Raw genomic sequence first — 14,276 nt, forward strand, 5'->3', positions numbered from 1 at the left:
CGGCGCATGCGCGTCGCGCTCCTCTTCGTCACTCTTCGGCTGCCCCCGCCGGAAACCTACGAAGCGCTCGGGCTCCGCCTCCCCTCCGGTACCGCTCCCCGGCGCCCTCGGTATAGCGCGGGCTGCGCCTCGCTTCCTCCTTCGCCGTGTTCGCGATGCTGCGCTTCCAAGAACTCTTCTTTGTGCTTCCCCCCGAAAGTCTGCTGCCCTCTGCCCTCTGCCCTCCTCTGCCGCGGAGGGGAATACTGAGGAGCTGCAGGGTGGCAGGGCTTGCGCCTGAGCCTTCCCCAGCCGGGGTGTCCGCATCTTCCCAAGGCTGCAAGTGGGGTCTTGTGGTCCCTTCGAGGTGCTTCCAGCACCACCTCCGAGCTGTCTGCCAGGGCATAACCCCTAAGACACCATTCCCGGGGCATGACCATCAGGATGCTCCACCACTGGGGTCTCACCATGGGGACTCCACTACTGGGACATCCACCAAGGCTCTGCCAAGCAGCCAAGCCCCACATCTCTCCCTTAGTAAAAGATGGACAAGCCTCATTCTTTCGGGAGGAGAATCTGGGGTTTTATGGCACACCAAAGCCCCACAACCCCGCTGCGTGTTCTGCACACACTGCCATTTATATTTCTCAGAAGATGCAAGAGGCTGCAGCCCAGTCCCTGTAAATATGTTTCTAATTGTTGCCTTTGGAGGTGCCACAAGTCCATTTTGTCCTTGTTTTCTCATCCACAACGTTTGTTTCCTTTTCAGAACATTTATATTTTATTAACACATTCCATACAGCTTACTTGTCACGGCATGGTGGGATCATGCCTGGAAAATATTTATCTTGCTTCAGTAACAGCTTTTAAACACCCTTCCCAAGTTTTCAGTGACAGGGGTAATCCATCCCACGAGCCTGCCTGCCTGTGGCACCCTCCTTGGGCTGCCATTGCCGTGGCAGCTTGACCATGGAAAGAGATGCATTCCTGGCTCTTGTGGCTGGAATTCACAAAGTGCCACAAACAATCAAATAAACAATCAAATAAAGAGAGGTTTTCCCCCTCTTGTGGGCAGATTTTATCTAAACATCTGTGCACAGCCCGCCCCAGGCCTGTACACAGCCTAGGAGCAAGTGCACACAGATGCCCTTGGTTCATTAGTCTGGTAAATAGGGTGGTCTTCTCTCATGCTGGCCCAAAGCATCCTCCAGGGCTTTCAAAATGCAAAGGAAAATATTTTTCCTTTATTTTTTTTGTCATGATTTTATTGATTGAAATTTTCTCTTCCCTGTGATTTCACTTATGCTTTTCTCTTTGAATGCAATAAACAGTTGACATAGCCCTTGGAAACCATCTGGAGCCATTTACAATATTTATGGTGTCACCCAGTATTTTTATTGGAATATTGAATCACCCCAGAGAACTGCAGTGAAGCCACAGACTCTGCTAAATTGTTTAATTATGTAACTTTGCTCTCCTGGTGATAAAGTATTTATAAACTCTCCTTTTACAAACAATGTGATTGAGTTAAAAACTGAAGCAAAGCAAGCTAATGGAAACCAAGGCAGATTCCATGGGCTCTTCCATGCCAATCCCTTGGCACTGAGCAGGCTGCAGCAGTGCAGGCAGCTCTGCTCTCACCCCTGTTTTGGTTAGCTCCATTCTCAGGGCTGGGCAGACTGGAAAAGAGCTGAATCTGGACTACAGCAGGGCTCAAGTGGCTACTCATGCTCACCTAAGGCCCTTGTTGGCTCTGAGGTTGTATCCCCAACCTGTAAACTGTGGGCAGAGGGATAAACCCTCCCATGTGGGAATTCACAGCTCTGACTCACATTACAGTTCAGAATTATGAATTTGGGCCAGTTCCTCCATGAAGAGGATGCCACGAGCAGAGTAGGCTCTGTGGACCAGCCACACAACAGAGGGGTGCAGGGACACAGGGGAGCACCCTGGGTTGCCACAGGTTGCCACACTGAAGGCATCACTGTGCACAAATGGGACCCACTGGGGTACTGACTGGTCCCTGGTTTGCTCCCTTGAATCCCTTCATAAGGGTCAATTGTAATTAGAGAAGGGCAGCTTAGCTGGTGAAGGGTCTGGAGAGCAGGGCTGGTCAGGAACAGCTGAGGCAACTTGGAATGTTTAGTCTGGAGAAGAGGAGGCTTTCTACAGCTCCCTGAGAGGAGGTTGCAGTGAGGAAGGGGTTGGTGTCTTCTCCCTAGCATCAGGTGATAGAATGAAAGAAAATGGCCTGAAATTGTGCCAGAGGAGGTTTAGGTTGGAGATGAGGAAAAAAGAACAGGTGGAGTCAGTGTCCCTGGAAGTGGTCAAAAACAGATGTATACATGGCACCTGGGGATATGGTTTCATGGCCATGGGGTGGGTCAGGGGTTGGACTGGATGGTCTTAGGAGGCTTTCTCATGATTCTACGAAAACATACCCGTGGCTGTGGTGAGCGCTGCTGAACACCCCGACTTCTTCTGTGCAGGATGGACTTCTTTAGCTTTTTATATTTATACATTCTTTTGTGATATTAACGCCTCTTTTAGCTGTCCCATCTCCAGCGGTCGCAGCCGGGTTGTTTCCCAGCGCAGGCTGCAGCTCCAAGTGCCGCCGCCGAGCTCTTCGGGATAAGCATTCCTGCGGCTCGGCCCCGGGGATGGGTCCGGCTGCGAGGCTGGAACCTGCCCCTCCTGCCCCGCAAGTCCAGCGGCCAAGAGCGAGATAAGGATCAGATGGGGAATGGCACTGCCAAGACACACAGTCGAGAGGAGGAGGAACGTGTCGCAGGCTAGAAACCTGCTGGCAGCTGTGAAGCATGAGTCAGTCCTGCTGCATCCAACCCCTCCAGACCTCCTCATGCGGGGTTCAGGGGCTTCAGCAGGCCCAGAGAGCACACTGACTGCAAGGGGCACGATAAGAAAGATGTCCTTTAAAAATGGAAAGGCAGACTTCTATTCCTGCAAAGGAAAAATAAAACCCCCCACCAAAAGCCCACCGAGGGAGGATTGTCAGTGCTGTACGTTGCAGCAGGTTTACACAGGGTTTCAGAGGACCACAACCCGCAGCCATATGCAGAGTCAACGTAGCAGCTGCGTTTCTGCATAACCTGATGTCACCTTTTTGACCACCTTTTGTAAACACACCATAAAGCTCTGTCTGTACTCCCAGGCCCTTGCCTCCTTGCTGTCAGCGCTTAATTGCCCTGCCAGGGAACAGGAAGCCTCCAGAAAATGGCAAGGTGGCAGATGCATGACTGTGGAGAAAAATATCAGTTCTTCCTTCTCACACTGAAATCATGTGAGAAGTAAGGAATTATGGGGACAAGCTGGAACTCAGGAGGTTTCCCTTGAAATTAAGGAAAAACTTCTTTACTTTGGAGCACCAGGACAGGCTGCCCAGAGAGCTGTGGAGTCTCCTTTTTGACACTCCCCAGTTCATAAGACAATACACCCAAAATGTATAGGCTTGATCACTTGGGAGAAGCTGCAGGGGCCAGAGATCAGAGACAGGATCAGGCTGTATCCCCTGCATCCCTGTGTTCCCAAAACCCAGACTTAGAGCTGTAGTGTTTTCTGCCCACCATGAACTGGCCTCATATGCAGGGTGTGATACTGTGTTGGAGAAGAGAGACACTTGCAGTCATTTCTCCTTCTGGCTGGCATTTCAGAGAGCTGTGTAAGGTATTGTGATTACATAATGTGAATTACAAATTCTATTGAAAAGCTCCTGCCATGAGCACCACTGCCTGATGTTGGTGTTTGAAGCCATTCTTCCCTGCCTGTGTGATCCCTGTGCAGCTGTCAGTTTGTTTACAGAAGGTCTTTTCACAGGCTGCATTTCCACTGAAATTAGAGCATATGAATGGAAAAGTGTTTATTTATTCTAAAGGCCAGGTGGGTGATTTGAAACGCTTTTAACATTCACTGTGGTTTTGAGAGGAAACAAAATGCAAACCTTTGATAGACTGCTGACCATGTTGCAGACCAGACACTCAGCAGATATGATTCAAGGATATACATGATCCTGTATTGCCCATCTCAAACATCTTGAACTATAAGCTGGAGCAGTGAAAGAGTTGGCACCACTGGTCTGCAGAGCAGAGACCTGGTATGTATCCCTCTGCTCAGAGGAATCGTGGTGCTTCAAACACTTCCCTTGGGTGTGCCAAGAAATTAACATGGGGAATGACTGAAAAGCTCCTTCCAAGACATACCCCATGTTCACAGGATTACAGGATCACAGGATATTAGGAGTTGGAAGTGGCCTCAGGAGATCATCGAGTCCAACCCCCCAGCCAGAGCAGGAGCATAGAATCCAGCACAGCTCACACAGGAACACATCCAGATGGGTCTTGAAAGTCTCCAGAGAAGGAGACTCCACAACCTCTCTGGGCAGCCTGCTCCAGGGCTTTGTGAACCTCACAGTGGAGAAGTTCCTCCTCATGTTGAGATGGAACCTCCTGTGCTGTAGTTTATATCCATTGCCCCTTGTCCTATCCCAGGGTGCAACTGAGCAGAGCCTGTCCCTTCCCCCCTGAACCCCAGCCCTCAGATACAAACATTTATTAAATTCCCTCTCAGTCTTCTCCAGACTATACAGCTCCAGGTCTCTCAGCCTCTCCTCACAGGGCATTTCCTCCAGTCCCTTAATCATCCTCATTACTCATTCATCTTCATTCCTCATTCTTCGCCCAGCCTGCTTACTTTTGCTGGTGCCACAGGGCTGTGCCTGCACCACAGGGATGATGGTCACTGATACAGACCTTACCCATCTTGACCCTCCAGCTGTAGCAGAAAGCTTTGCCAGCACAGGCTCCACGGAATGCTGGGACGGAACTCCTGTTGTTTATAACCATCTGATAGAATAGAAGAGAATTAACCAGGTTGGAAAAGACCTCCAAGATCATCAAGTCCAATCCATCACCCAACACCATCTAATCAACTAAACCACGGCACCAAGTGCTTCATCCAGTCTCTCCTTAAACACTTCCAGGGATGGTGACTCCACCACCTCCCTGGGCAGTACATCCCAATGGCCAATCTCTCTTTCTGGGAAGAACTTCTTCCTAACATCCAGCCTAAAACTCCCCTGGCACAGCTTGAGACTGATTGCCTGCGAGAAGAGACCAACCCCCACCTGGCTACAACCTCCCTTCAGGTAGCTGTAGAGAGCAAGGTCTCCCCTGAGCCTCCTCATCTCCAGGCTAAGCAACCCCAGCTCCCTCAGCCTCTCCTCATAAGGCTGTGCTCCAGACCCCTCCCCAGCTTTGTTCCCCTTCTCTGGACACGTTCCAGCAACTCAACATCTTTCCTAAACTGAGGGGCCCAGAACTGGACACAGTACAATGCAATATTAAATGATGTAAGTCACGTGCAGGTCTTATGTCATTTGTATGTATCCTTCCGCAGCAGTCCCTGTTTTGTGACCCTGGGAAGCCCAGCCCTGAGCCTGTGACAGCTCATCTACCCTGCAAGGGTCCTCACACCAGCTGAGCTACAGCAAACTTCTCCAGATCACGTGCACTTCATCACAGCACAACCTGCCCAGCAGCTGGTTTGCATGAGCAGCACCAAGGGAGAAGGTTTGCGCTGTTCATGTGTTTTGAAAGCACTTCCAAGTTTTGCAAAATCCTTCTTTGATAAACTGGACTTTGGGATACAAGGAACTTAGCTTCAGACTCAGAAACCCCATCTTGCATCCACGTGCAGCTCCCAGTGTCTTTTATGCAGTAGCCAGCAGGAAAGTTTCTGTTCCGCTCAGCAGCAGAAGAATGTTAATTGCAAGGGAAGTTGAATGCTGAAATGCTTTGCTTCATGGAGCACTGTGGAGGGGGAAGGAGATAAGCTCCAGAGACTCCAGTTATGACTGCAAACTCAGTCATGCTTCTCCTATTTTATTACTCTTTTTTTTGAGGGGGGTGTGTGTGTGTGTGTGAAGTGGTGACTCCTTTCCTAGCAGATTTTCCCCAGCTGAGCTACCTAAAAATGGCAATAAATTGTCCATCTCTTGTGGGCTTTCTAGAGACTTTCTAGTCCAGAGGGGTGAAGCTCTGCATCAAAGAGGGTCTACAGTCAGCAAGGAGAGGAATTCCTTTCCTGGATCAAGTGAGATAGACTGGGGACAGAGCTGTCCTTCCAGCAACCAAAGCCATGTCCTGCTATGTCCTTTATCCAGACCAATTTGCAGTGTCCCTCTGGTAAAATGATCCCTGCTGCCTTGCACCAGCTAACCTGGGCTGCCTGGATCAGTCACCTGCCCAGCCCCAGGTTGAGGTGCAGCAAGTGGGAGCCTGTCCCACCAGATTAGTTCATAAAATCACAGAAACACAGAACTGGTTTGCTTGGAAAAGACCTTTTAATCACCAAGTCCAGCTGTTAACCCATCACTGAACCATGTTCCTCAACACCACATCTACACAATTTTAACCCCTTCCAGGGATGGCAACTCTCTGGGCATCCTGTTCTAAGTTTGACAATGCTGTCAGGAAAGCAATTTTTCCTAACATCCAACCTAAACCTCCCTTGGCACAACTTGAGACCAATTCCTCTTGTCCTATTGCTTGTTACTTCAGAGATGTTACTTGGGAGAGTTAGTTGGTCTTACTTCCCCACCTCACTCCAACCTCCCTTCAGGGAGTTGTAGAGAGCAATGAGGTCTCCCCTCAACCTCCTTTTCTCCAGACTAAACCCCAGTTCCCTCAGCAGCTCCTCACCAGCCCTGTTCTCCAGACCCTTCCACCAACTTTGTTACCCTTCTCTGGATCCTCTCCAGCATCTCCATGCCCTTCTTGGAATAAGGCCCCCAAAACTGAACCCAGTACTCAAAGTGCGGCATCACCAGCGCCCAGAGACGATGCCTGCCCAGGTCCTGCTGGCCACATCCACCCCCCGGAGTGACGCTCCTTGTCCCCGGCCCTTTGCCGCAGCTCCCGGGGCGGTGCTCGCCCGGAGGCGGCCCCGAGCAGCGAGGCCGGCCCCCCCGAGACCCCCCAGGCTCCCCGAGGGGCGGGCAGGGCGACTACAAGCCCCAAACTGCCCGGCCAGGAGGCAGGGCGGGAGCGACGTGGCGCTGCGGGGCCCCGCTCTGGCCGCCGGACCCCGCTCCGCCCCGAGCCGAACCGAGCCACGCCAGGGGCCGCGGAGCGCCGCGGGCTCTGCCCCGCCGCGCCATGGGTGAGTCCCCGCTGGGCCGGGGCGGGGGGCAGCGGGGGGCCCGAAGCTGGGAGGGAAGCGGCGGGGCCGGCTCGGGGGGGAGCAGCCGGGCTGGGAACGGGCGCGTCCTGCCCCAGGAAAAAGTTTTTATTTAAAGAGTTTTCAGCTTTTCCGAAAGGCTGCGGCTGCAGCTCCCCGCCCCCCACCTCCTTTCTGGGTTTTTTAGCACTCCCCGCTGCAAACGTGAAGAGACAAAGCCCGTACCGTGCACAGCCCCTTGGGCCATCCCTGGAGCCCACCACGGGAAGGAGAGGGCTGCCGGCGGGGCAGAGCCTCAACGAGTCCGGAGGGGCCAGCACAGTTCCGCCAGAGACAGCGGCACTGGTGTGTGCAGAGAGGGACTGCACCGCTTTAAAAGGCAGCTCAGTCCCAGCCAGGTCAGCGGCACTGGTTACTGCCCAGTCCGGAGAACTTCGACCAGGCTGCCCTAGGCAGGGGATCTCCTGGCACAGCACCTTGTCAGATCCACCAAGCTTTCTCTCCTTATGTGAAGGGTCCTAGCGTTCCCCAGCGACATCAGAGCAGACTGTGCAAAGCTGGATTTCAGTCAGAGTTCATAAAACTCTTGCTGCTCAGCAGGAAATGCAGCAAACTAGGATGGGATCGGCTCTGGTATTTGCAGCGGGGCTGCCTGCATCTAATTGAGTTTGCGTCTTGAAACTAATGGCATGGCCACGTTATGCAAAGCCCTTTTGTTCCCAGTGAGCAAATATTCTTTCTAATTACCTGTGTAACTTGTACAAGGAGTGCTGAAAGCAGCACAGGTAGGCACACAGCATGGTGAAGGGACTGGTGTGTAGCTGGGAAAGTGTCAGTGACAGGCAGCACCCAGTGTTAGGAGATTCAATCCAAATGTACATACAGCCATCCCTTTATTGCTGGCTGTAATTAAAGGGCAAATAGAGACATTTCCTAGTAAACACAGCTTGGGAGGGAAAAGAAGCCCACAGGCAGGGTGAAGACAATCTGCTGGTGGCTGTGTCCACATTCTTTCCACATCCAGTCTGCTGAAACTCTGAGTATTTCTGATTAGGCAAAGCCAGTGTGAGAATACAGATGGTATAATGTGCTTGAAACGAGCAGAGACCTCTAATGAACTTTACCAGTGCCTTCAGTACTGTCACTAGAGGGGGCCTGATGTCCCCAGGGGTCCTTGCTGCAGTACTGCCTCATGCCATGTGCAGAGCCCCCTGCCATAACATGACTAATGGTTCACACATGGTCTCCCTTTCATCCTCTCCCCAGGGTGAGAGGCATGTGCAGCAAGCACCTTTATTTATTTTTGAGGGTTGGTTGATTGGGGTTTGGTTTGCTTTTGCTGCTGTTTTTAAGTTATTTTAACTGAACTTACATGCTTGCCCCACTTGCATGGTCAGCTGTGTGGGAAGGCCAAGGTCAAAGAACTGCTTCTTTTGCTGGGGCAGGCAACAGTGGGCTTTCCAGCTCAAAAAGTTGACCCTGTAGTCCTGGATCTGAGAAGGCTGTGCTTGGCTCAGGCATCCTGGGCACTGTGTGCTGCACAAGTAGAGATGAGGAAATCAGAGCCACCCCTAAAAGGTTCTGTTGAGAATGCAAGACTAACTGGGAAAACCAAACTTTTGTAAGCAGTGTCTTTAACACCAGGGTAGGGAATGGGATTGCAGAGCCTGCAGTGAGAGCTGGTGGTGCCACAGGCACTGAAACACAGCAGTGATAATGCAGAACAATTCAGGACCAGAAAGCAGGAGCTGTGTTTCCCGCCCAGAACAGCTTTTGTAATGAGAATCAAGGGATACTGTGGACAATTCCCTCACGCAGCTCCAGGCACTGCAGATCACTGCTCTTCACCTAAACACAAGACTTAATGTTGTTAACAAAGTTCTGTTTTCACAGCTCTGCACCCCAGATGGGTGCCCCTGCAGTTAGTGGAAGCGTGTGCAGGACTGGTGGGTTGGTGACTCTGCATGTGCCACTCTGCATGTGACTTAGGGGGAAATTCATCATCGTGGCTTTGTAGATGGAAAACTTTGGATGTTCTGGGAGAGCTTTTTCCAGCTTGTTTATGCTGACAGCTTGCCTGCCTGTGTCCAAAACCTGAACCCAGCACTCCTTGCTGCTTTTCCAGGTCGTGCACTGCTGGTCCTCCTCTTGTCTGCGACAGTCTCTCTCCTCGGCGGGCTGATATTTGGCTATGAGCTGGGGATTATCTCTGGTGCACTGCTGCAGCTGCAGATAGACTTCCACCTCAGCTGCTTCAGGCAAGAAGTTCTTGTGAGCTCCCTCCTCATCGGAGCTCTCCTCGCCTCTCTGGTTGGGGGGATCCTCATCGACCGCCACGGACGGAGGAGAGCCATCCTGGTCAGCAACTTGGTGCTGTTGGTTGGCAGCCTTGTTCTGACACTGACAAGGTCATTTCTTGGTCTTGTCATTGGGCGTGTGACTGTGGGCTTTGCCATCTCTATCTCATCCATGGCCTGCTGCATCTACGTCTCAGAAATGGTGGCTGCTCAGCGGAGAGGGTTGCTTGTGTCTCTCTATGAAGCAGGCATCACCGTAGGAATCCTGCTCTCCTATGCACTGAATTACATCTTTGCAGATGTGGATGAGGGATGGAGGTACATGTTTGGGTTGGCCATTGCCCCCACAGCCATGCAGTTCCTCAGCATCCTCTTTCTCCCGGTGAACCCGATTAAATTAAGCTCATGGGACTCAGACTACCAGAAGGGCCTCATTCAGTTGCAGGACTCTGAGGACAGAGCAGCAGCAAAGAAGGAGCCCTATAAGGAGAAGCATTATTCATTTCTTGACCTTTTCAGGACCAGAGACAACATGAGAAGGAGGACTCTGGTGGGCCTGGGACTGGTACTCTTCCAGCAGTTCACAGGGCAGCCCAATGTGCTGGGCTATGCCTCCAAAATCTTCCACTCAGTGGGGTTCCAGAGCAACTCCTCAGCAATCCTGGCCTCTGTTGGGCTAGGGGCAATAAAAGTGGTGGCCACACTCATTGCAATGGCCTTTGCAGACAGGGCTGGCAGGAGAGTGCTACTCATGGCTGGCTGCGTGGTGATGGCCATCTCTGTCACCACCATTGGCCTCAGCAGCCGCATTGCTCCGCTGGCCATGGCCAGGGACTGCAAAGCAGCCGTGGACCCCAATGCATCCCACAGCCTCACCCAGCGCCCCCTGACACCTGTATCCTCCCAGCTTGCTGTATCACCCATCCCACCAGCATTAGGTGCTGGCAAAGGTCAGGCAGGTCCTGGGTTTGCTGCCACGAGGAGCCTTACAAAAGTTTTTGGCAGTACTCAAAGCACGGAGGTGGTTCCTGGTTCTTCCCTCACTTGGAAGAGGGGCTTGGAAGAGGCAGTGGGAAGCACAGGCCCTCCTTTCAGTGGTGCTCCCTGGGCAGAACATAAGGTGTTAAACTGGATTACACTGCTGAGCATGATGGCTTTTGTGAGTGCCTTCTCAGTTGGATTTGGACCAAGTAAGTGTGATGTTTGTGTGTCCTTGACGTAACCCAGGGGATAAAGTTCTTTACAGTCTGCCTGAACCATCCATTAAGTATCCACTTTACCAAGCAGTCCACTGGGAACTGGTCATGTGTCTCATTCAGCCCCCTGGATAACATCCAGCTCCATCAGCTTCAGGGCTGGTACAGCACTGGTACTTCCTCTTCCATGCTGTCTCTGCCCTTGTAATGGTTTTGTTTCTGTCCAGCTCATTGCAAAATCAGAGCATCCCACAAGTACTGTCTAATCTTCCTAGCACCCTGATGAGGAGGGAGACAGAGGACTGAGTGGTTTCTCCTGTGTGGTGAAGAAAGTCTGTGGCAGAACTGGAAAAGGAACCTCCTCAGAATGTTCCCAGTATCAGTTTGTCTCTCCAAAGTCATTATTTGTTCATCACATGAGTTTGACAGTGACCCTGTCCAATAGCCCTGGGATAGGAGAGATTACTTTTAAGATAATTTGCTTTAGCTCTGCTGTTATCCCAACTGCACCATTGCTACCCCGACCCTACCCCTTCCTCATTTCATTACAAGCAGCACATCCTGCCACCTCCCCTGAATGGAAATGATCCGCTCCCTTGCTCTCTTCTTTGCACCCTGAGCCTCTTCTTCGGTATTTCATTCCTCTGGAGAGTGCTGAAAGTGGGAGTTTTTGACACTTCCTGCTGTCAGCTGACTCTGAGATGAATGTTTGGCCCCACCGGGTGCTGGGTGAAGCCAGAGTTTAAACCCCCTGCTGAAGTCTCTCTTGCTTACTTCCCAAATAAATTGCCTACCCCCTACAACTTTCTTTCTGATCTCTCTAATCTGTGCAGTGACCTGGCTGGTCCTCAGCGAGATCTATCCTGCTGGGATAAGAGGAAGAGCATTTGCCTTCTGCAACAGCTTTAACTGGGCTGCCAATTTACTGATCAGCCTCTCCTTCTTGGACCTCATTGGTAAGTGGCCATCCCCAATCCCTCCATCTCCCACAGCTGCTATGGGCAAGTGGCCGCCACAGGACATTGAGAGATTAAACTGTTTGAACCTTGACACCAGGATAGGTGCAAGCCTGGTGCCCCTGACAGCAGGAAAAGCAGGCAACAGCAGGGATGGTCTGAGCCTCTTCATAAAAATCATCCCCATGCCCCTGGGCTGTCCTGCAGTAAAACAAAGAGCTTGCAGCTTCAGGGTATTTCTTGCTGGCAGAGCTCTGAGCTGAGGCACTCAGTGAGCACTGCTGGACCCTGAAGCTCAGCTGCCTTCTTTCCTCTATAGTGCTGGTGGCATGGCCTGATGTGAAATGTCTTTCTCCCTTGCTAGTTCCTGGTCCATACTTTGCCAATAAGGAGCCTTTCCTGTCCTTTTGAGGACTTACCAAAATGAGAATTAGAATTAACCAGGTTGGAAAAGACCTTCAAGATCATCAAGTCCAACCTCTCACCCAACACCATCTGATCAACTAAACCATGGCACTAAGTGCCTCATCCAGTCTCTTGTTAAACACCTCCAGTGATGGTGACTCCACCACTTCCCTGGGCAGCACATCCCAATGGCCAATCTCTCTTTCTGGGAAGAACTTCTTCCTAACATCCAGCCTAAACCTCCCCTGGCACAGCTGGAGACTGTGTCCTCTTGTTCTATTGGTGGTTGACTGGGAGCAAAGACCAACCCCCTCCTGGCTACACCCTCTCTTCAGGGAGTTGTAGAGAGCAATAAGGTCTCCTCTGAGCCTCCTATTTTCCAGGCTAAGCAACCCCATCTCCCTCAGCCTCTCCTCACAGGGCTGTGCTCCAGACCCCTCCCCAGCTTTGCTGCTCTTCTCTGGACACATTCCAGAAAGTCAACATCTTTCCTAATCTGAGGGGCCCAGAACTGGACACAGTACTCAAGGTGTGGCCTGGCCAGTGCTGAGTACAGGGACAGGATGACTTCCCTGCTCCTGCTGGCCACACCAGGCACCTGTGACCACCTTGCAGCCAGCAGCCAGCTTCCTTTGCATCCCACAGTGCAACCTACCTCCAACAGACTTCCACACACTTGAGTCTCTCTGCAGATGCCATTGGCTTCTCTTGGATGTTTCTTCTCTATGGCCTGATGGGAGTGGTGGCTGTCATCTTCATTTACTGCTTTGTTCCCGAGACCAAAGGACAGTCCCTGGAGGAGATAGACCAACAGTTCTCCCGGAAACGGTACCTGTGCCCTGCTAGCCTGGGTGATGGCTTTGGCTGCTTCCCACCAGCAGCCCCTGGGGTCGATGGCACTGGGCATGCCAGGGCTGTTGCAGAGTCTGGCCAATGCTCTGAGAATATCTGCAGTTTTGCAGCAGGGCTGTGGGACAGGCTGTGAAGGCTGCAGTGTGGTTCATCAGCTGGTCCCTGCCCTCAGCCATGTGGCCATGCTGCTGAAGGGCACCATAGAATCATGTCATAGAATCAATAACGTTGGAAAAGACCTCAGAGATCTTCAAGTCCAGCCTGCCACCCAACAGCTCATGACTACTAACCCATGGCTTCAAGTGCCACATCCAATCTCTTTTTGAACACCTCCAGGGACCAGTGACACTTGAGAGGAAAAGGTCTGAAAAACAAGGCCTGAGGGGGGAGGGGAGGAGAGCAGAACCAGAGCACAGCACAGGCAGGTCAGGATAGTGAGGTCTTTAGAGTAATCCAGGACTGATCCTTCTGCTCTGGGGCAGAGACATCTCCTGGTGTAACACATACCATGGCCCTCACCTGGTAATTTCCATGCATGGGCTAGGAAAGATGAAGGGTGCTTGTGCAGTTCTGGTTGTGAAGCAGGTGGCAGGGCAGGCATTGAGGGAGCAGAGGGAAGTTGTTCACCCACAGGTCCATGATGCCAAGGGGAGGGAGCACACACCCCATGGAGAGGGTGGCTGGAGAGGGGTAACTGCTGTAAACCCCTGCCTGGCTTTGGGTGAGCTGCAGCTGACTTTCACCATTGCCCTCCAGGGTGTGGGAAGGAAACGTGTTCCAGCAGAGACGTGGAAGAGGAGGAGCGAGCTGTTTGCACACCCAGTACCAGCGAGTGGAGCACACCAGCAGCAGATGACACCAAAGCCAGAGACATGCCCACAGCATTGCTCTGGGAAGAGGAGCAGGCTGTACTATCCAGACAGTTCTTCTTCATGACCTCTAACTGGTGACCTCTCCTCAGAGATGGTGCTCACCACAGTGCCTTAGATCTGGGACATGCCAATAGCTGTCCTTTGGTTCCTTGAAGGATCATTGGTCCAGGGAACACATCCTTCCTTTGATACCTTTTCTTGTCATGGTTTGTAGCTCCTGTCATTGAAGGGGTTCATGATTTTATACAAAGGAATTAAAGCACAACTGTTGCTGATGGTGCTCTCCAGCCATGCAGCTCATCTGTGAGCAAGGTGTGTTATTTACCAGCTCTTTGAATATGTGATGCTTTATGGAAGGCACCACAGGAGGAATGTGCCAAACACTCAGCAGCAGGCATTAATATCATCCCCCTCTGTAACATCTGTGCAGGAGCCTGAAGTCTGAGATGGGAGTTAAGGCAGATAAATGCTCTTTTAGTGGAGGCAGAACAAGTGCTGGCTCATTCACTGTTGCCTAGAGGCTGA

General features: G+C 51.8%; 1 protein-coding gene across 1 annotated transcript; it reads left to right on the forward strand.

Moving 5' to 3' along the window:
* The first annotated feature begins 6,978 nt into the window (after window positions 1-6,978).
* SLC2A10 (solute carrier family 2 member 10) lies at window positions 6,979-14,033 on the forward strand. The gene is made up of 5 exons (XM_054173514.1): window positions 6,979-7,155; window positions 9,299-10,660; window positions 11,500-11,622; window positions 12,720-12,855; window positions 13,636-14,033. The coding sequence occupies exons 1-5, from the start codon at window positions 7,152-7,154 to the stop codon at window positions 13,733-13,735; spliced, it is 1,725 nt and encodes a 574-aa protein (XP_054029489.1). The 5' UTR covers window positions 6,979-7,151; the 3' UTR covers window positions 13,736-14,033.
* Window positions 14,034-14,276: the final 243 nt, after the last annotated feature.

Source organism: Dryobates pubescens, chromosome 26 (assembly GCF_014839835.1).
Source record: "Dryobates pubescens isolate bDryPub1 chromosome 26, bDryPub1.pri, whole genome shotgun sequence".
Taxonomy (NCBI): Eukaryota; Metazoa; Chordata; class Aves; order Piciformes; family Picidae; genus Dryobates; species Dryobates pubescens.